The 21677-nt window shown below is 38.5% G+C and overlaps 1 protein-coding gene across 2 annotated transcripts in view; it reads left to right on the top strand.

Annotated features, from left to right (window-relative positions):
- The window catches only part of mast3a (microtubule associated serine/threonine kinase 3a), an 81677-nt gene that overhangs the window by 11792 nt on the left and 48208 nt on the right, over positions 1 to 21677 (top strand). Inside the window, exons 1-4 of one of the 2 annotated variants that reach the window (XM_017431350.3) lie at positions 4931 to 5391; positions 10697 to 10785; positions 14963 to 15035; positions 19969 to 20050. In XM_017431350.3, the coding sequence (XP_017286839.1) occupies positions 5306 to 5391; positions 10697 to 10785; positions 14963 to 15035; positions 19969 to 20050 (330 nt within the window). In that variant the 5' untranslated portion in view covers positions 4931 to 5305. Of the gene's footprint in view, positions 1 to 4930; positions 5392 to 10696; positions 10786 to 14962; positions 15036 to 19968; positions 20051 to 21677 lie in introns of those variants that run through there. The other variant, XM_017431351.3, reaches the window with a different exon arrangement.

A 21677-nucleotide genomic window follows, 5' to 3' on the forward strand; every position in this document is an offset into this window, starting at 1 on the left:
ATATATATATATATATATATATATATATATATATATATATTTCAGGTGAAATAAAAGAGAGTACAAAGCCATTAAGTCTACTTAATCACTTCCTTTGAACACACACACACACACACGCTCAAGGTACACATTTATATTGATTTTATACATTGTCTTTTCTTATTTATTTTTATTTACTTTCTTTTTCTTTTCTTTCTTTCATTGTTACATCTTATTTTCTGTTACTGCTGATTTTATTCTTTGTACGGTGTCCTTGAGTGCCAGAAAGGCGCCTTGAAATAAAATGTATTATTATTATTATTATTATTTCAATTGTATTTTTGTTTAAAAAGTATTTCAATAAGTGCCTTTTTGTAAAACTGTAGTTGTGTAAATATTTGACACAAATATCTTACAATGTCACATAATAAATAGCCATATTTTCAACTTTCCTGTCAACTTCAATCTTTTTTTTACTAAATCACAGTTGGCCGGCGATCGGCCAGCTACCACCGGGCTTAGCCTTTTTTCTGGGGGAAACCCTGCACCTGATTGTCATCTGTGACGCTCCTTCACCAAAAGATATGGCAGCTCTTTGTGAGTTTCTGGGCTTACCCACCTGATTTCACAAATTTTTCTCAGGCTATGGATTGGGAGCTGATCTGACACAGTTGCACTTAGACAATGTGGAGCATATTGTTGCTTTTGCTTCCCGCACCTTGTCTCCAGCCGAGAAAAAGTACTCCACTATAGAAAAAGAGACGTTTGCTTGTAATATGAGCAGTTGAAAGATGGAGGACATACAGGTGGAGAGGCAGATCCACGCTCAGAACTGATCATCAAGCTCTCACCACTCTGCTAAGTACAAAAGGGATGAATAGAGTTGGCATGAGAATTGCACACTGGTCAGGCAGACTGATGTGTTTCCAGTAATACGTGTAGTATTTACCAGGAAGTCAGAACATCATAGCAGACTGTCTCTCACATTTTCTTCTGAGCACCACTAACTCAGCGGAAGATTCTGAGCCAGTCTCGATCACAGAAATGGCAGAAATCTCTCCTCTCCGGACTGCACTCTTCCTTGCTGATTTTAAAATTGAATGTAAAGACTGTCCTGAACTTACAAAAGTATGACAAATCAAAAAGTGAAGAAACCCCTACCAGAAGAAGTTATACCTTACTTTCTTGTGCATCATACACAGTATTCACTGATATTCAAAAGAAAACATGTCGTAGTTCCCCAGTCTCTGTGGGAAAAGTGACAAAACTGCTAATGTTTCACCAACACCGTTACAACCTGTTAGGTTTCCAGAGGGTCCATTTCAACACATTGCTGTCAACATTTTAGGTCCATTTGAACATGGAGCTTAGGATGGCATGTTTGCCTTCACCCTTGTTGATTATTTCAGTAAATTTGCTCCTAATGCTACAACAAGCACTGTCCTGGCATTCCTAACTTCTGTTTTTGCACATGAAGGAAACCCGTGCACCATCATTACTGGTAATGGACCACAGTTTACATCTTCTGCTTTCGATAATTTTATGTGTGCACATCAGAACAAGTGTATATTATCCTCAATCAAACAGATGTGTTGAACACTTTAACAGAGTGCTAAAAGACTCCATTCTGGCAGCACAAGCTACATGACAACCCTGGAAGACTGCAATTACTGAAATGTGTCACAACTATAAGGCTTCACCTCCTGTCACAACTGGTGAATCCACTTTCCAGCTTCTCAGAGGAAGACCAATGAGGACTAAACTGGACATCCTGCCTCTACTTAAGGACAATGAACAGTGCAACCATATTAGCACTCCTGTGTCCTTTGGGTCAAATTGACCCAAAGTTACAAGGGCTTCTCTACCTTTCTTTGTCTTTCTCTCTCTGGAGGGCTTCAGGAGGGTTAAAGCTAAAGTGGTTCTACAACAAGCCATAAGTGCACTTTACACAAACAAAAAGACAGAAGCCAACTAAGCCCACTAAGGTTACTGTTGGAGCTACGGTCAAAGTGTGCAAACGTTTTCATGTTGGAAAAGAAAAAACCCAGTATAGGAATCCTTTCAGTACAGCAGCAGACTGGCCTGAGCTCATTCCTCATCAGTGATGGGAAAAGATGGAATGCAACTTGACTTTCACTCAGCTTACGGGATCAAATGAAACATGAAGAACTGATGCAGCAAAAGCCAAAAATGACTTGTTCTGCAAAGGAAAAGATGCACCAACCTGGACAAAAAGCTATGTGATGAAAAAAGTCAGAGCCTAAAAGAAAACAAAAGTATGAAAAATGTTGTTCTTTAAAACTTAAATTAGAAATGGTTGTGAAAATGTGAACCAAGGTCTTGTGACTTTGAACTAATTGCAGTTGTAATTTTGATAGTTTTGTGTTTTATGACGACTTTATTTGCAATTAATCACACTTTTGTCAGCTGAATGGTTAAAAATAAATTTCAGACTTTATTTTGCATTACTAATCTACTACTACATACTAATCTTTCTGAGAAAATGCTTGACTAATGTACAACTTGTATTTCTTTTGAGAGGTTAACATACATTACAACATAAATACATGATGCCAAAGATTATAATGCTGCTTTTACTTAAACTGAATAAGATTGTTTAGGTAACAGGGGAGATGTTGTGTTCTCATTCTTACACAATGTCACCAGAGAGTACTATTGTGACAGCACAGGCCAGAAGAGAAGGTATTAGGAGGACAAAATGAGAATATAGAGAAAGAGAAAATTCCTTAATGGAGTGGCAGCATTTGCTGGAATAATGTTCCTGAGTTTAAATCATTGTCTCCTATTTTATTACATCTACTACAACAACAGGCAAGCCTTTCCTTCTTAGTTCCTATTTTCAACATGACTTACATATTTTTGAAGAATGTCCCGTTTCAAATTTCTCTGTGGCATACACAAAACTGTACTTCCTCAACCCCCACCCCAACAATTTGCCTTAAATGTGTTCTATTAAATTTTAGAGATATAGGCAGCTGGAATTAATAAAGTAGCTAACAGGCTAACAAACTACTAGCGCAAATAATCAATATGTTATTCTTCTGATATTCTTGTTTTCAATTTGTCACAGATGTTTCATTTACATAAGATTGGAAAGAAAACAGTGCTAAAACTAAACTTTTTTTCTATTGTGGTGAATATAAATGATAATTATTTCTATGTTAGTTTTAGTCAAAACTAAAAAGTGGAACCAAAGAGCTGCATGTGGCCCCAGAGCCTCAAGTTGAAGAACCCTGGTCTATGCTAAAGGGAAATAGATCATGTGCAAATGCTTTGCTCCATATTGCTAAAAATCAATTGTTGGATGTCTGAATTAGTTTGGCCTTTTGAACTCAGAGTTTTGAGTTGTCTTTTTCAGACAACACCTTTGTGTCTTTTCCTGGTCATAAATTTAAGGTAGCAGGCCTGTCATTTTAGCTTGTTCTAAGTTTTATTTTTAAAACAGAGATATATGTAGCACCACAAAGAAGGTTGCTTGTGAATTAGCTCAGTAAGAGAACCCCAACCAGAATAACATCAATCTCTGAGTGACCCCTACCCTGACCTGGTACTTCCCTTTGTTGTTTGAGAAGAGATTAGGTCAAGATTGCTGCACAACATCTAAGAGAGAGGGAATATCAGAATCAATACCAGCTGTTAGCCTAGCTGATTGACAGATGAAAAGAACTGTGACATTTTATTGTCATATTCTTTGCTTTTCCTGCTACAAAGATGTTTGGAGCAAAAAAAAAAGGGAAAACTTAGATATTGGTTATTTTACGGAGAAAAACACGAGTTTACCATGTTTGTCACTTGTTGATAATAATGTGACCATATAAACATACTGACAATATTCTAAAATCACACGGGAAACATGAGCAAAATGTGTTTCACATGTTATTGCCAGCCGCTGAAGTTGAAGGATTGGTTATGTTTTTGCCATCCTCTGTGTGTGTGTGTGTGTGTGTGTGTGTGTCCATGTTCATTTGTACTGTGAGCAAAATATGTCATGATTGAGATATTCAATTGCTAGTTGATTAAATTTTACATATATTGAGCTGATATTCAGTGTGTTAGTAGCTGACAATCATTAACTACACACACTCAAAGCTCTAAGATTTCATGTGAAATATCTCAATATCACATGAGATTTTGCATAATGTTATTTTCAAGGTTTGATCAAAATACCCATTCCTCTGCCATTTTTCAACACAAAAAGCTATGAAACTATGGCATGAAAGGTGGTGTGTGATATGCATTCCTTCAAGGAATGCGAGGCTTTTGATTTTACATGTATTCATATGGGAAAACTGGATTTTTCACGTTGCTTATTGTAAGTGATTAGGAGCAGTACAGTTTTGTCTGTTAAAACCATTGCTATTAGCAGTTTTCCTAGAACCTATAGAATGTTCGTCAAATTATTTCAAGGCTTCTCTATCATTTATAGATCATATTTATAATTTTATATTAAGTTATAGTGCTATATTATTCCATTATGGGACAAACAAACTGGGTCTCTGCTGCCTTAGGTCAACAAACACCATGTACCAAAATATGACATAATATGGTCAAATTTCGAGAATCTGTACTTTAACTCTTAATATTTAAATTTATAAGAACACAATTTGAAATCAGTGGATCCATTATTTGCACAGTCATTTCTGAAAATCTCGGTATCTCAATTTGAAATGCATGAAAAACATGTTACCTTCAATAATCTCGGGGATTCGAAGAACATACATATTTAAGCTGAATTTAACTTGTTGTATACGTCAAATATTCTGTGTTTTTAGCCATTAAAATGTGAACAAATGTAACAGATGATTGTCACTTCAAACAGAATTCCGCAGCGCCGTTTGTCCGGCCAGATTATGTGGGAAAAGTCGCTATTCAAGTATTTCCAACCGCGCCTGAAAGCGTCATCAACCCCTCAGTTTCGCGTGCTTTGCGGCTGCGCAGTGCAGCGAACACCGCTAGCGTAGACTGGAAAGTTTGTATCTCTTTATGGTTCGACGAGGGTACTGCTCAAGGATGGTTCATTTCTCTGAAGACGGGGTGTTGCAGAATTTCAGCTGAAAAGAAGAAAACGGTGCAGAAAGGACATGGCCGTCACAGCCAGTCGGTTCCACCGGGCTGCCCTGCCGCGGGTCTGGGGTCAGTTTGTGCCGAAGCTGAATGGAGTTTTCGTTGTTGGACTCGGTGTAGTCTGGCCTATCCACCGCCAGTAAAAACAAATCCACACAGGGGCGACTGTTAAACATGATGGCTCTACATTAAGAGGACACTGATTCTCATATCTCCTTTGGCTTTGTCGGTCACTGCCAACATGTCTGACCAAAACTACTACTGGACCGTGTTGCCGAGCTACAAAACGAGTTTTGTGCCTGGAGCCATGATGAAAAGATCGAAAGGGTAACTCACTCAAAGCTTGTTTCTCCTAGCAGACAACAGCGCATACAGATGAGCTGCTGTCTTTACCAAACCGCCGCTAAGCGTCTGCATTAGATGTCATCAGGCTGTGCAGCATGACTCAGAGTAAATCTAAAAGCAAATTGTTGAACATTTACGTCGAGCCATTTAGATTCACAGCACGTAAACGCAGCATGAATAGCGTTTGCTCCTGTGAGTTTTTATTTGTTCGGACATTTAGCCTCAAGTGTGTCATTGTATGTGCCGTCTACATCCGCCCTAGTTTTTGTTTCCGACGGAGAAACGTGGCCTTTGAAGACTGTGTGTGTGTGTGTGTGTGACATAGACTGGCTGCATTGTGTCTGCTGCCTGCTGTCGCATAAAACGATACCAAGACCAAGTGCTGATCGATACACTTGATGCAGTTAGCTGGGTTGTAGATTTGCATTTAATTGAGAGGATTTAATCAACTCTACGGAAGCCCTTAATGCCCAGATAAATTAACCTTCTTTTGTCAACGCGAGAGTTCATTATAGATTAGGGCAGCTGGGTCTGTTTTGTCATATACAGTCCTTGTGTGTTTGTATTGGTCTTGTTTGTGTTTTGCTGGTACAAAGTTTGTTTTGGTTGCACCCAAAGACATAAAACACCCAAGACATATGTTACTGGGTATCTTCGTGTTGCATTTATTGTTTTCCTAATTAAATGAATATCTGGCTAATTTATGCACATGGTTATGTTGGGTTATTTTGGCCCGCCAATGAAAGGCGGGTAATAATGGTTTGTTTGTGTTATCTGCCATCAAAATATCTCACGAAACACTGGACAGGTTTTCATGAAACCTTCAGAAAGTAAACACTGGATGTACATCTACAACTGATGACCTTTCTGGAGTCAAACCGATTCAAGATGGCCGCCACATCTAATTGACATAAGCCAAAACCAAAATGTCTAACTCAGTTTCACAAGTATTGAGCTAAAATTTGATTTGTTAGTGACTGAGGGTCCCTACATATCCTCCAAGCAAGACATCTCTCAATATCGCCTGTTCGAGCTTAATGTTAGTTTCAAGGTTTGACCTAACAGATAAAGCTCTGCCGTTTCTCAATACAAAATAATCTTAGTCTAAAATGTTTGCATTAGAGGTGGTGGGTGGCATGTATTCCTTTAAGGAATGCCAGGCTGTTTTAATGAATCGGTCATTTGTGAAGCATACATTAAGGATTCAGCAAACCAAATACAAAAAGCCCTATATGTCTGTCAGAAAAATCCTCATGTGTTCATAGTTTGATACAGCAAAGCGAATCTGTGGCCTGGCTTCATTGTTAGGCAAGAGTGTTTCTTTCTTCACAGACCTGTGTCATAGACATTTTCGAGCCAAAGTCGAGCACTTATTGGTTCTCCTGATCCTCTTGTTGCTGGGCATCTCTTAGCCCCCCTGTAGTCCTTTTATTAAAATTGTTATTATTATTTTTGGTTTGCGGTCACTTAAGCTTGACAATCCACCTCTAGACCGACCCAGAAATGTCAAGCGCTGTTATCATCTTAACTTTTTTCCCCAATTATTTTAGGTCGTTGCCATTGCAAAAGAAAGACATAGACATCAAGGTAAAGAGTGGACAGCTTTTACAGGATTAGAACAGTCTTTCTAGAAAGACGGTTCTTTCTGTATTTCTAGTTTTCTAGAAATCATAATTAAACAGGGGTGGCACAGCAGCACAGTGGTTAGAGCTGTCACCTCCCCCTCAAAAAAAGGTTCCAGGATTGCTTCCCAACTTGGGCCTTTCTGGGTGGAGTTTACATGTCCCCCCTGCACTCATGTTGGTTTACTCTGGTTACTCTAGTTTCCTCCCACAGACCAAAAACATGCATGTTAGGTTAATTGTTAACTGTCAAATTGTCCCTAGGTGTGAGTAAGAGTGTGAATGGTTGTTTGTCTCGTTTGTCTTTGTGTGTCCCTGTGGTGGACTTGAGACCTATCCAGGGTGTCCCCTGCCTTTTGCACAGTGACTGCTGGAAAAAGGCCCCAGCTCCTCTGTGACCTGGAAAGGAAAAAGTTGGTAAAGAAAATGGATGGATAATTAAACAGTCTGAAATAGTAAAATTGTTGTTTAAATTAGTAGATCTGTAAAAATCGAGTGCTTGCTTAAACTTTTTAAAAGGAATTTAAAATCCCAGATGCATAACTTATTATCATTTTTTGTTTCAGCCTTGCATCAACACAGAAATGGCACTTTTGGAGCCACCAAATTGGTATTTTTGGAAACCAGGTTTTACAGTGAGAAAATCTTTAAATGCTACCATTCCGTTCTTGTGTGAACAGCTTAAATGCAACCTTTTGAAAACAATGCTGTTATAGATCCACCTCTAACATCACTTAGGACCCCAAATGTGACAGAAGTAACAACAGTAATGACAGATTACGAGCTTGTGGTTGTGCTATGAATGCCAGCTGCTCAGGGTTTCCCCCAGCGTTTTATAAGCCTGACGGGCCGCCAGGCTTTGGTGACCTGGCCACCAGGCTAAGCTCCGCTTGTTTATTATAAATACGTCATTTTTTATACACGTTTTTCCCACCCGCACCCCCAAAGCTGCTACCTTTATCTACCTCACTGCACCAACAGTGACACAATCGCGCTTCAAGCTATTAACGCAAAATCAATCAAACCCTGCAAAATCGCAGCTTTTTGCAACTTTGCCCAAAACACCGCAACTTTAACCCAATATTTATGGTGGAATACAAAATAACCCCAAAAAACTCACGAAGAAGAGATGTGACGTCACATCCTGTTAACACCAGAATACCGGGAGCGTGCAGGAACAGCGACCGAAGCAAAAATGTGCGCTAATGCTTCACATTTGCCCACAAAGATTTCAGCAAAGGACCGCGCAAAACACCGCAGTGAAGCTAGTTTTAAGTTGGATATTGGATATTCACGCTCCACGGAGTTAGCGGTGTCTAGCTCACGGCTGACCTGAAACAGGAACGCTAATGTCGGCCAGCCATCCTTAAGTGAACCACCGCGCATGAGAGGAGGGGCCGGCAGAGAACGGCTGGCCGACATTAGTGTTCTTGTTTCGGGTCAGCCGTGAGCTAGACGCCGCTAACTCTGTGGAGCGCAAATATCCAATATCCAACTTAAAACTAACTTCGCTGCAGTCGCAAACTAGTTTCCTACCCAGCTGCATGAGAGTGGGGGGAAGCTGTTTTGCACGTCCTGCAGTGTAATCATCGAACATAAACGCAAGTCATCCATCGACAAACACTTTGTGTCTGCAAAACATGTGAGAGCTGCAGACGAGGGACAATCCAGAAATGGTAATGAATGTCAGTTTATAAGCTATCAAAGTTCTCAAAGCACCTTTTGAGAATGTCAATGTTTGTTGGTAATTATCTTACAAAACTAGTAAGTATGTTTGGTTTTTATATTAAAGTTAATGTTTTTTTTATTGATTTTAGTAAAAAAAAAATCACAACTTTTCATCGCAACTTTTAGGAAAATGCCCCGCAAAATCAGGCATTTTAGCCCGCAACAATCACAAAAAATGCCCGCGAAATCCTGGAGGGACTGGCTATTGAATTCAGCATTAGATATGCACAGTACAGTACAGCATCTCTCTATTTTTCAGAGTTCTCTGTTGTTATTCATTGGCCTTGAAGTGAGGCATGTGTTGGTGCTTTGTTTGCACTTTTTCATCCATCCATCCATCCATCCATTTTCTTTAACCGCTTCTCCATTCCGGGTCGCGGGTAGCTGGTGCCTATCCCCAGCAGTCACTGTGCGAGAGGCGGGGGGCACCCTGGACAGGTCGCAAGTCCATCGCAGGGCCACATAGAGACAAACGAGACAAACAACCATTCACACTGTCACTCACACCTAGGGACAATTTTAGAGTCATCAATTAACCTAACATGCATGTTTTTGGTCTGTGGGAGGAAACCGGAGTACCCGGAGTAAACCCACGTGTTCACTTTTTCATTTATGTTAATTTAATTTGTAAATGTGACTTAAATTAGGATTCAAATTAGGTGCAAACAATTAGTATTTATTTTAATTGTATTTTTGTTTAAAAAAGTACTTCAAAAGTTTTTACAATATATATCATATAATAAATAGCCATATTTTCAACTTTCCTGTCAACTTTTTTTTTTTTTTTTTTACTAAGTCACGGTCAGCTGACGATCGGCCGGCGAACGGCTACCTACCACCGGACTTAGCCCTTTTTCTGGGGGAAACCCTGGTGTTTAACTTCAATCAACGGGCAAGGCTGATGAACAAAAAATAGCCTTCAATAGAGCAGCGCAAAATCCCCTTATTATACCAAATAATCTAAGACTAAAAGGTTTTTTTTTTACTGTATTGAACTGTCAGCAATACAAAAAAAACATTTTTTTAGGAAAAAAAACCCAGCAGCATACATCTTTACATTAAAAAATGTAGCAAATGGGAATAGTGTTAAAAGACTGACACTTACTTTAGGCAGCTGTTCCTCTGGATACTTTAACTGAAATCATTCATTATGTCTTTGGGTTTGGACTGACACTACCTCCAGCCAATAGTAGTAGTTTATTTTAAATTTTACACAATTTGTCGCTAGTCCATAAAAAGAATTTTGTTTCTGTTCTTTTATTCCCTGTCGGTTCTTTTCTTAATAAGTTTATAGGGTAGAGTGTAGGCTCCACGTCTTCTTTCCTGTTTCTGGTGTATTCTTGTGGCAGCGTTACAGCATTTCATACGGGTCTGGTGTAGTTACTGCAGCATTAAGATCATTTTCTGTGTGGGTAAAAAAATTTCTGGAAACTCTGCTGGGTTTATGAAGGGAAAAAAAAGAAAGATGGCGTTCCTGTGTGGACGAGGTCTTACTAAGGCTGCAACTAATGATTTTTTTTTTTCTTTTTTGATTTGTCATTGATCATTTTAGTCCAGCTGTGCTTCTTATTGGTGAACCTCCTATTTTTGGCTCCAGGTCATGTTTTACCTCACCTGCTCTATTCTGCTCACTTGTGAATATCACCGTGATGTCTCTGCATTAATGTAATATAATGCTCTATTTTAATTTTAATTATGGCCAAAAAAAGATGGTATATGTGCGTGATGGTGCAAATGCATGCATGTTGTTCTGCTGGTATGTGCTTTAAAAGTTATCAGTGCTTTTCTTATCACAGTCACCCACTTGAGTTCATAGGTTGACTGTTTTATTTTACTGCACTGATAACAGATCTGTGAGCAGCATGCTCGTCTGGCTGATTACCTTGGTAAAAGCATCACACAACCAAATGTTTTTCTCTATGTTTCTCTCCTCACAGTTCTCGGAACAACAAGAGGAGGAGTTTGGCGGTTGGGACCCCATCGCCCACTCTGTCACGACCACTTTCACCTCTCCCACTTGCCACAGGTACTTGACTTGGCATTCTGTTTGGTACTTTGATTTTTGACATTTGTTGTTTTAATCTGCAGGAAAAAATGGTTGAATGAATGAATAAATAGGGAGTTGTTTCTAAAGAAATGCACTGTTAAGCCTTGTTTGCCTAGATTAGTTATTCCCAAACTGATGAGACAGCCCTGACGTGGTGTGGTGGCATGACATGGTAGTGAGGTGTGTGTAATTTAGGGATTGGTGATAGGGGAAGGATTTTCCATCAGCCTTCATCAGTCCAACAGATTAATTTGATGTCTTAAGGCATGTTTTTCTTTTTTTTGAGGAGGGCCTGATTGGGCAATCCTTGTTCTCCTTACAACCGTGGAGGTCAGCTGTTTGTGGCCAAAAGGAAAACAAAATCATTGGTTTGGGATGACTTTGGTTTTAAACCAAAGAGTTGCTCAAAACTTGTGTCAAGTAATAAACCAGATCTGAGCTGATTAAAGTGCTACAAACAGATTTATCATGCTAAAAGCAGATTTAACTTAACTTCTTAACTTCTAACATGACATCTTTATTTTCATAACAAGCAATATTTCTAAAGCCTGGAACCTGCAGGAAAAATGTCTTAAACAACTTATTTTCATGACGAACCATGGTGCACTTCAAAATAAGAGTGTATAGAGGAGGAAAAGACAATTATTGTCAGTTCAGTTAGAAATCTGAACCAGCCAAGGCTTTACTGTTTTGGACAAAACCCTAATGCAGCAGTGAATAAGCACCAATTGAGAAAATAGGGGGTTTAAAGCCTTTCCAGCCGTGGTGCCTCATGATGTACAGAGACAAGACCGCGGCGGGAGAGAGCAGTCACAGGCAGCTTTTTACTGATAATGATATTACAATTAAAACAAGTACATATACTTGTTTAATTAGTCAGAGTCTGTGTTTAACAACTGATTGATTGTAAAAAAGCCGCCATGAAGCGTCACAGTGATAATTAACTGCGAGGACAAACTCTGCACCACAGTGAAGCTTCAATTTATCTGGATCTTACAAAAGTTGTGGTCTGTTTTATTATATCTGGCTGATGAGTGTCACATGTCAGATAAATTAGGCGACTAAAAGTCCATCTTAACCACAAGGCCAAGCTCTATCTTATATATATATATATATATATATATATATATATATATATATATATATATATATATATATAATGATACTAAAAAAAAGTCTTTTTAGATTGACAATATTCTTTTTCTTTGTTTTTTGCGCAGCAACCATTGCCAATCTAACTGTGAACCTTATCATCTTAACATTATAATAAACTGATTCGAACTGAGGTTAAGCATTAACATTAATCTGAATAATTTTGTAGATTTAATTACACAATATAAAAAGATAAATAAATGTAGCTTGCAAAGTTTAATGTTTTATTTCAGTTTTATATCTTTGTGGTGCTGTAGATTAGGTGGGTGTAATCTGAACTTTCATGTAATTTTAAGCAGCCAGTCCAGTAAATAATAAAGAGTGTTTATTATAACAATTAGATGTAAGAAAAGTCCTTTAGTTGACCCCAAGATCACCCAGTAGTTGTAGACTATAAATTCAGTCTGTCTGCTCATTGTGTTGGTAATTGTCTCCAACACATGTTACACATTTAAAAGAAATAGATAAATGTTTTTGTATCTAAGCAGGTAGTTGGTGAAGATGACACATAAAAATACCTGAGACTGGCTCAAAAATGAAACACAGAACTAAACTTTCAAACATTTTCCAGGGAGGCATGCCCACTGACCTCCAGTCCTCCTCAATGGGGCACATCAAGTTTTCTGATTTCTGGTTAACACAGCAGAGTAGTAGCAACTGTATATTTCACAATCGACAAAGGACCTGCTTGTGAAGTAACTATTACATGTGCTTTGACCTTAGAAGCCTCTGACTATTAAGAAGTGTAAGTTAAACTCAAATTCATTTTATTTAAAATGATCAAATTGTATTTATTACTGGAACAAACAAGCTTTGCTTAGCAGCAATTAGAGGATCAGACATTTTGAGATGCTTCGAATTGTTAACAGAAATCAAATTTGATCATGATGTCAACAAAGATTCACAGCTCTATAAAAAACAGTTGACCACGTGTAGCAGAAGTTTCAGCATGGCAAATTAGACTATTTATAATATTAGTTACTGCAGTCAGTCTAAGTTGTAAACATTGAAAGTCGATGACAGCATCTCTGCTGTGTCTCATCATGGAGAGACCCTGAGATCTGTTTCACATCCACATGCTGAGAGCGTCTTACCAAACCTTCTGCACTCTGCTGTGTTGATACTGATATCAGTACCATGATAGAAAACTTGCTGTCTGACTGTGGGGATGAGAAATATAATCTGGATCAGATTAAAAGATGCTGTATTGTAATTGTGTTCTTTTAATTTTTCAAGTTTTAGATAATTGACTGTAGCACAATATCTATAAAATATAGTTTCACCTGTTCCTATCAAAAGTTAATTATACGGATGATTAGGATGACTAGAAAAACTGGAGAACTAAGTTTTGGCTAGTTATGAATATATTTGTATTAGATTTGATGCCATTTTAAATCAGAATGATTCCCAAAGAATGACATGAAAAGATACCGTGTACATGGGGTCACCTGTGATGGAAAAAAGCCAGAGGACGTGTGAGGGGACATGAAAGACACTATCAGTACAGCTGGCGCTTACGCTCAGTTACTAACACACCATATTGTAGCTCATTATCTCCCAGATGACCGAGTTATTGCCTTTTTTGTCTTTCCCAGGTTAGCGCTGGTGGCCATTTTGAATTAGGTGGACACAAAATACTAATCAGTCATAAAAGACTGTTCAGTAACCATTTTATGAGAGTTACCAATACCATGAGATATTTCAAATACCATGCAGTTTTGACAGGATTTGAAGCATTCATTTATCCTTTTGAGACTTTTTGGGGGTTGTTATGGTGAGCATCTGTTTTTATGGAACGAGGAAGCAAAATAATTGTTTTGTGCAAATATGTCCTTTATTGTATCTATAAATCATCAAGGCTATATAGTGCTGGAAAATCTTGAGAATTTATCTTGAAAATGCTTGAATTTGGCTTTGGAAAACATGTAAGAGCCCCGTAGATTGATTGTTTGTGTGGCAGCAGTACAAATAAATGTCAGACAGGGTCAGCCACTCAGGTCGTGCTGTAAGAACAGCTTGCCCCGCCCTCCTCATGCAACTCCTGCAGGTATGAGTTTGTTGTGCATTTTCTTTAAAATGGAACAGAATTTAAAAAAAAAAAAAGTTTGAACGTCTTCTTTATCTGTTTGAGTTGAGAGAAAGAGTTGAATCAAAATTTGAGGCGAGCTGGTGACACAGTCTGACTGCACCGTTCAGTGAGAGACGCGTATCCAGTAGCTGAAGTACTCTTTTAAGGCCTGAAAATAATCATGAGAAACCAAACAAAAGACAGGTCAGGTCATTCAGTTAAGTTTGTGGCAAAATCATTTTTCATAAAGAAATTGTTAAAATCTCATCTTGTCTTGTTCTGAGGAGTTCAGTATCTCACCTCCTCTCTTTTCACCCCCCAGTTTATGGCCACTTTAACCACATGACTGGTATGAACAAAACAAAGTTGTTGTGCTGCCAAGATCCAAATGTCATGAATAAAGTCAGCAAATTAGCCGATTATGATGAATTATAGGCTCTGTGTTAAACAGTTGGTGATTTCTGGTTGGGAGTTCAACTGATGGTTGTTTTGGTAGACAACTAATCGGTCAAAAACCATTTCGATTAGTCAGTGATTATTTTAATTGGTCTCTGCTTCCTATGGGTGGGTGCACCTCCTGTTCTGGGCTCCAGTTCATCTTTACCTCACCTGCTATAGTCTGCCCTCCTGTGAACATCAAGCAGATGTCTCTGGATTACTGTAATGTAACATTTGACAGCTTGTGGGGGTGCACATTTATGTTGTCAGCTGTTACATGACACCATAAACGTAAATCATTCTGATAGATCGCCCCAGATTTGTCCTGCCGTTAGCAAACGCTCCTCCCCTCCCAGGTTGTCATTCCTTCTGCCTGGGCCATCTCCCAGCTGACTTAAAATTATTGCAGAAAACGATGTGTGATATTATTAGATTCATTCATATGCACATGTCAGCTTTTTGCCATTTTCAAACAGATTTTGCTTTTTCTCCCCTCAGCTGGCAGCAGTCCTTCAGAAAGCCCCAGGAATGTCTCTGCCAGCACCTCCTCCAACTTCCAGTTCAGCCGCAGGTAAATCAATGCTCTCATTATTTACTTGCACTCAAGTGAAGCCACATCTCCACAGCAGAAACTTCTTTTCAGCAACATTCACTGGAAATTCGGGAAAACAAACAATGCAGTTTACTGAACACACAATATTATACATATTTTTTCTTCAGAAAAAGATGTGAGCCGATCAAATATACAAACGATAAAAATGATAACAATTGAACAATTGAATTGCTGTGACAGCTATACAGTATTTTATTTTGTAATTTACTGGTATAAAGAGCTTCCAGGAAGAGTTGGACTCTTCTGGTAACCTTTGCATGTTACCAGATGGTTTTTCTCAAACAGCTCTCCCTCAGATGGCACCTTCTCACTAACCAATCTGAAGTGTTTCCATGTCACTTTAGAATTAAATAAAATGTTTTTATTGTGGTAATAGTGAGTCAGCATTGACACCATTGTTTTCCTGTTTTCTTCCAAATGTTTTTTGGATTGTAACTACTTCAGCATACTTTCAGTTATTTTAACTGCTGATGAATTAAAATGTTCAGCTCATTCAGGATATTATAGCTATGAATATTGTTTTTTGTAACGTTTATACTTTTTAAAATATTGAACTTTATCTTTACTATGTGTTTCTTAATGAAATGATTGGAGAACTCTTCAAATCCTTAAAAAAACTGTAGTCTTTAAAATTTACTTCAAGATACTTGCATTATTTTGCACTTTTAGCTACTGTTTTGCTAATTTTAGCTTTTAGAAACTGCACCATGTACTGAAAGGTGGAGTTGGTTAAAGAGTTGGTAAAAGCCAGCCAGACTGCTGGGTGACTTTATGGCCAGGATTATTTATTCTAAATCATTTATTCTAATACTATAACAGCATAAGAACCTTCTATGAAGCTAGAGTTCCCTCCATAATATCACAAAATTAACTGAAGCTTTGGTGGAAACATTCTTGAGCAAACATGATTGCAGTTTTGCTTTTGGAAAATTTAGCAATGGAAAGTTTAGCTCTGAGTAACCAAAGGGCTCCAGGGGCAGTTGGCTGGACGTGGGTCTTGACATTTGTGAGGCCAGTTAAGGCAGGCAGCAAGCTGGTGCAAAAATTAGTTTTAGAGCGGCAGTAATTATGGGTTAAAACTGCACCACCAACTCCGAGATGGAAAGGGGAAGTCTCGTCATCAGATCGCTTTGCACGGCTCATCTAAATGTAGTCAGTGTTTTGTTTTTTTTCTCCAAGTTGCTGGTGGGTGTTGTGACTGAGCTTTTGACAGCTTCTTTGAGTTTGTTATTCACAACATATGTAAAAACCTGGTTGTTTTTGGAATTTTTTTTGGCTAACACTGAAACATAGTGGCTGGCATTTAGACAAAACAAAGTACTTTCGGGAGAACATATAAGGATAGAGGAAGTACAGGGCTTTTGGTTGCAGCAGCTTCTTCACCAAAAAGGATGCCTTGTCTTAACTTTGAGATGTGGTCACTGCTAGCAGATTCCAACATCAATTTAATTCTTGTCCTTTGTTTCCTCCTGCAAGTATTAGAGTTCAGTGTCAGCAGTGTGAGTTTATAAAAAATATAATATGATAATTTTATGAGAAGTACAATTAGCTGTCTTACCTTACATAAGAAAAATCCTAAATATTTTTGACACAAAAGAAAGAAAGAAAGAAAGTAAAAGGAATCAGGATGTCCTTGCTTTTTAGAACAAATATTGGCACTGCCAATTTGTCTCCAGCTTAGTTTTCTTGAATCTCTTTATGAGCCAATGCAGCTAATTGACAGGAAACATGGCTCCAACAAGAAATCTGTCTGTTGAAAAACTGGAGAGGATTCCAAAACTGAAAAATTCAATACCCTGTCAGCAAAAACATCTGGGTTGTTTTTAGACTCTCTGGTCTAAAAATTTAGAACAAGTGCGAAAAGAAAGATGAATGTAAAGTGAAAAAATGCAAAAGAGAAGATGTCAAAGCATCAGGAAAGAAAACTAAAAGCAATATGTCTTGAAAACAGGAAATCCACAATGAAAAACCATCAGACTGAAAAATAAATCAATGTTTATTAGCAAACCGTAAAATTCAGTTTGAGGAAATGGGATTCCTATACAGAAATGCCAAATCTTGAAGCATCAATGACAGCTAAATGAAGGAAAACAAGTTTACAGTAGGATAAAGAGAAGCTGGATGATTGGATGGAAGTGGTGATTCTTTACTGAATATCAGTCTGCTTTGGACAAGGAGATGATGCTGTGACTTAAGTTTGGAGTAGATCAGATAAAACTTAAAGGTGGCTAAATAAAGCAGCTCATTTCTACAGTCAATGAAGAAATAGGGCTATATGTCAGGTAAAACAGTGATTCCCAAACGTTTCAGTTTGTTACCCACAAAAGTCAAAGTTGCAGAGGCTAATGACCCAACCTATTGCTGGTTAAAGATTATTTATGAGTCACTTAACATTGTTAATTAATGTTGTTGTTTTTTATTCTATAAATCTACTTATGACTTATATTTTTATCCTTTTGTAATGCTTAAGTCTGAATGTTCTTTTGGTAATCATTTTTAAAATCAATTTCATTCCTATAGGTCTTCTCAGAACCCCCCCACTTGTTTTTTCTCAACTCACAGTGGGGTCCAGATCCTAACTTTAAGAACCACTGAGGTAGAAATGAGGTGAGATGGTGCAGGTGGACATTAGAGTTTTGCCCATTTATTTAATTTCAAACATGGAAAATAGTTTTGGTGATGAAGTCACTTTTTCAGGAACATTAAAGCTGAACTTAAGTGTTTTGAAGCCAACATCAGTTGAAAGAAAAAACATAAAATATGCTTATTGTAAAATTTTCCCCCCAAAATTTATACTAAAATTTAAAAAAAAAAAAACACTGAAGAAACCACTTGGGTGTTTTCAGCTTTTTCTGTGACCCCCCTGATATGTGACATCCTCTGAGCTGCTAGGTTCACAAGCATTCAGCCATTCATCAGTGAGTGGATGAATACCGGTACAATATAGTTCAGTGTGTTGCAATTAATTGTTCGAACCAGACAGAAAATACCACTGCAGTTTCATTTTTTGGCTTCCCAAAAGATAAAAACCTTCCTCAGATTTGGATCTATAAGCTCTGATGTGGGAATTACTACCAGAACTCGGGTTTTGGACCGCTTCAAAGAGGAGTACAGCTCTAAACCTCATTACTGCAGCTTCACTCCAAAAAAACCTGGACATTTTACCAACTATATTTAATTTTAAAAGAAAGGCAAATGGAGAGGAGGACATGGCCACAGAGAAGGAGACAAGAAATGGAAAGTTTTACTTCAAATGTAACGTGAACACGTGCTGTCATTAAAGGTATGAGCTGCTTACAGGCCGACAGCCTGAGATCAGTTTGTGATTCAGAGGAAAATATATAAAGAATCCATGTGTGATTAAACTAATGTCATAGTCTGAAACTGCTATTGATTAGTTTACTCTAGTGTGAGAGTTCATAAATGCTACTCTCAAGGGCACTAACGTTTTTAACGAGTTAGTATCCGGTTAGATTCGAGTTAGCAACGTTAGCTTTCTCCTGCCGGTGATATTGATTTTTAGTTTTGTGTTCTGATGTCATGACACCAATCTGGGAGTAATCGGTTCTCACTGTTACACTCCACATTCCCAACTCGGTCTTTATGTGCGTTGTTTTGTCGGCCATGACAGTCCCTGTGATCATCAGAATCCTAATCTGAAGAGTTTTCATCTGATTCCGGAGAGCCAGCAATCAGTTCAAGTCCAAACTGGTATGATTGTATATTGTAGCTTTTTCTTCCATTTCCACTAGTAAACAATCGGATAGTTGCAGCGTTCTTGGCCAGCTGGAGTACAGCGCACGTCATTAACCCAGGACAGCAACTACGCCCCACAAATCACCCACTTCAGAAATTATTGACAAACACTAAAAATACTAAATACTAAAACCTGTTTAAGTTTTAGGTCAGAAAAACGGGTACCTGGACTGTTGTGTGGATGTGTTTGACTAAATAACATACAATTCAATGTCAATTTTTTGAAATTTGATTTCAGTTCACCTTTAATTTTGTCTCACAACAACAACAACAACAAAAATTGTAACTTTTTTTCCAAGAAATTCATTTCAGGGTAGTATCGATGACTGTTTGCCAACTAGTCTCAAACAATCCAAACCTAGTCACAAGAGTCTCCAAAATATCTTAAAATGTCTGCAGGGAATTCTCCATTTTCTTGAGTTGTAGAGACTCAGTATTGTCGCTTGAGTTTTGAACATGTTCAGGAAATTAAACTTCAAACTCTTCTTTGACAGAAAACATCAAAGGCAACTCTCCAGGTCTACAAAAAACATCCTGAATATTCACACGAAAATAGGACAAGATGTTCAAAAACAGATTGTATCAGTGGAGAAAACGGTCAAAGACTTTTACAGTGAAATAATGAAATGATTCAGAGAATGAATGCTGAAGTTTCGGTGGGGAAAACCTTTTCCTCCAGAGGTTTTCAGAGGTTTGTAGTGGTTTAGGTTTGTGCAGACTGTGACAGGAACTCAAAGTTTTCAGGTCTCAGTGCTGCAGTGTGATCACAGCTCTGCAGGTTTACAGAGGCAGCAGACAGAGCTGTGACTCTGACAGCTACACTTAGTCACCATTACACTGCAGTGTTTAATTTAATTTCTTACTTGGTCTTCCTCCTGCCTTCATTTCTGTTTTTAATTTGCATCTTCCTCATTTTGCATATTTGTAGCCAACTGGCTCGCTCTGAAAGGTAAAGAAATGCTCACAGGCCTAAGCACTGACTGCTGAAAGATAAAACTTGCTTTGATTCTTCGATGGAAAATAAGATTTTAACTTGTAAAATGATGCTGTTTTAAAATATAGACTTTGTTGACAGGATGTATATGTTCCACACAAGAAACCACTAAGCAGCAGGGTTTTTGTTTTGTTTTTTCAGCCGGGCGGACGGACGGAGGTGGTCTGTGGCGTCTGTTCCTTCATCTGGGTACTGCACCAATGCACCCAGTTCATCAGTTTCTGTAAGTTAAGACTCTGCTAGCTTTCTCCGTGTCTGTTCATCAGATATTCAATCTCTTTCTAACGTACTGCCATGGGAGCATTTAGTCCTTCTATAAGGCTATGTTCACACTGCAGGCAAAAGTGGCCCAAATCCTGTTTATTTGTTTGTTTGATACTCTGAACATCAAATCCAATATTTATTGTAATTTATTTTGTAAAAACCACACCCAGGTTACCTTCATATGTTGTACTGAATTTGATACATATCTGATTTTTAAAGCAACCTCAGTCTGAACGATTTTGCCATATTTTGTCTGACTTTTATATCATTGAAGTCGGGGTGTGCAGATCGATCCAAATATTGATATTGCTGATACCAATGTCATACAGTTTAAAGCTTAGAACTCCACACTCTCCAGTTTTAAACTGATAAAGCTCCTTAGATGGGAAGCAGAATGTCTTTAACTACAGAATAGAAGTCATTGTTTATGTTGGGTTTTTTTTGTAAACCTTTTGGATTTTATGTCGTCCTGGATGACAGAGAATCTACACAAACATATGATACTGATGTTGATGTTGGATCATATTGATACTGAAGTGATGGGATCGATAGTTGAGTTTGTTTCTTTCCTTTACTTTTAGTACGTTGCTCCTGTTCCAGAAGTGGAATTCTGTACCAAAGTAGACAGGAAGCAGCAGAATCAAATAGAAACATGTCAGATGATAACTTTGTCAGATCCAACTGAACAGCTTTAGAAACAATACATACACACTGACATGTGTAGCATCCTTGTTTACTTCTATAAACCCATCGTGCTGTGTGTGACACAGGGGTGGAAATTAGCACCCGCCACCCGCCAAATGCGGGTAAATATTTGAAGTGGCGGGTGAATTTGATCAACACACACGCCACTGTGGCGGGTTGGCAATTTGAACAGAAAAGGTGTTATTTGTCCTCCTGACATATAGGGGGCAGTAATGTGCTTGAATTGCTGCTGTTACGTCGAGCCGCGTTCCCCCATCAGATACTGAGCTGTGTGAAGCTGTTCACACAGCTCTCAGAGCTTCGGTTCCCCTGCGTCTCTGCGCGTTCATGTTCAACACTCGTAACCGCCGCGCTGTGCTCGCGCTGCAAGGGAACTACGGAGACCGTGAAAGGTCAAACAACTTGTTTTGGCGAAGTTAACCCACTGTTTTGCTAGCGTGATAGACAGACAGACAGACTCTGTTATGGACAATATAGACTGTGTCGACAAAAACAATTAATAACTAGAACTGCAAGCAGTTATCAACGGGTTCCAAGCCCCCACGCTCCGCCCCTATCTGCGCGCTCCGATCCCGACGCCCCGCCGGCGTGGCTTCGCCGCCTCTCTCGGCGAACGGGCCGAGTCGAAACTCGCCAGTACGGTACGTACCCAAAGGTGCTTTGTAAGACGTAATGGTACAATTTGTGTAGTAAGCTCGGGGAGGAAAAGCTAACTGCCATTTGATGGCACACAGAGCCAAAGAAATAAATTCATAAAAAATTCAATATTCATTTGAAAAATACAAAAATATTCTCAGATGAGCAAGTCTACATCTGTAACAATATGCATTTATCTCCATGTCCGTAGCCAAAATGCATTTTCAATAGAAAATTGTTCAATG

This window comes from Kryptolebias marmoratus, linkage group LG20 (genome assembly GCF_001649575.2).
Source record: "Kryptolebias marmoratus isolate JLee-2015 linkage group LG20, ASM164957v2, whole genome shotgun sequence".
Taxonomy (NCBI): domain Eukaryota; kingdom Metazoa; phylum Chordata; class Actinopteri; order Cyprinodontiformes; family Rivulidae; genus Kryptolebias; species Kryptolebias marmoratus.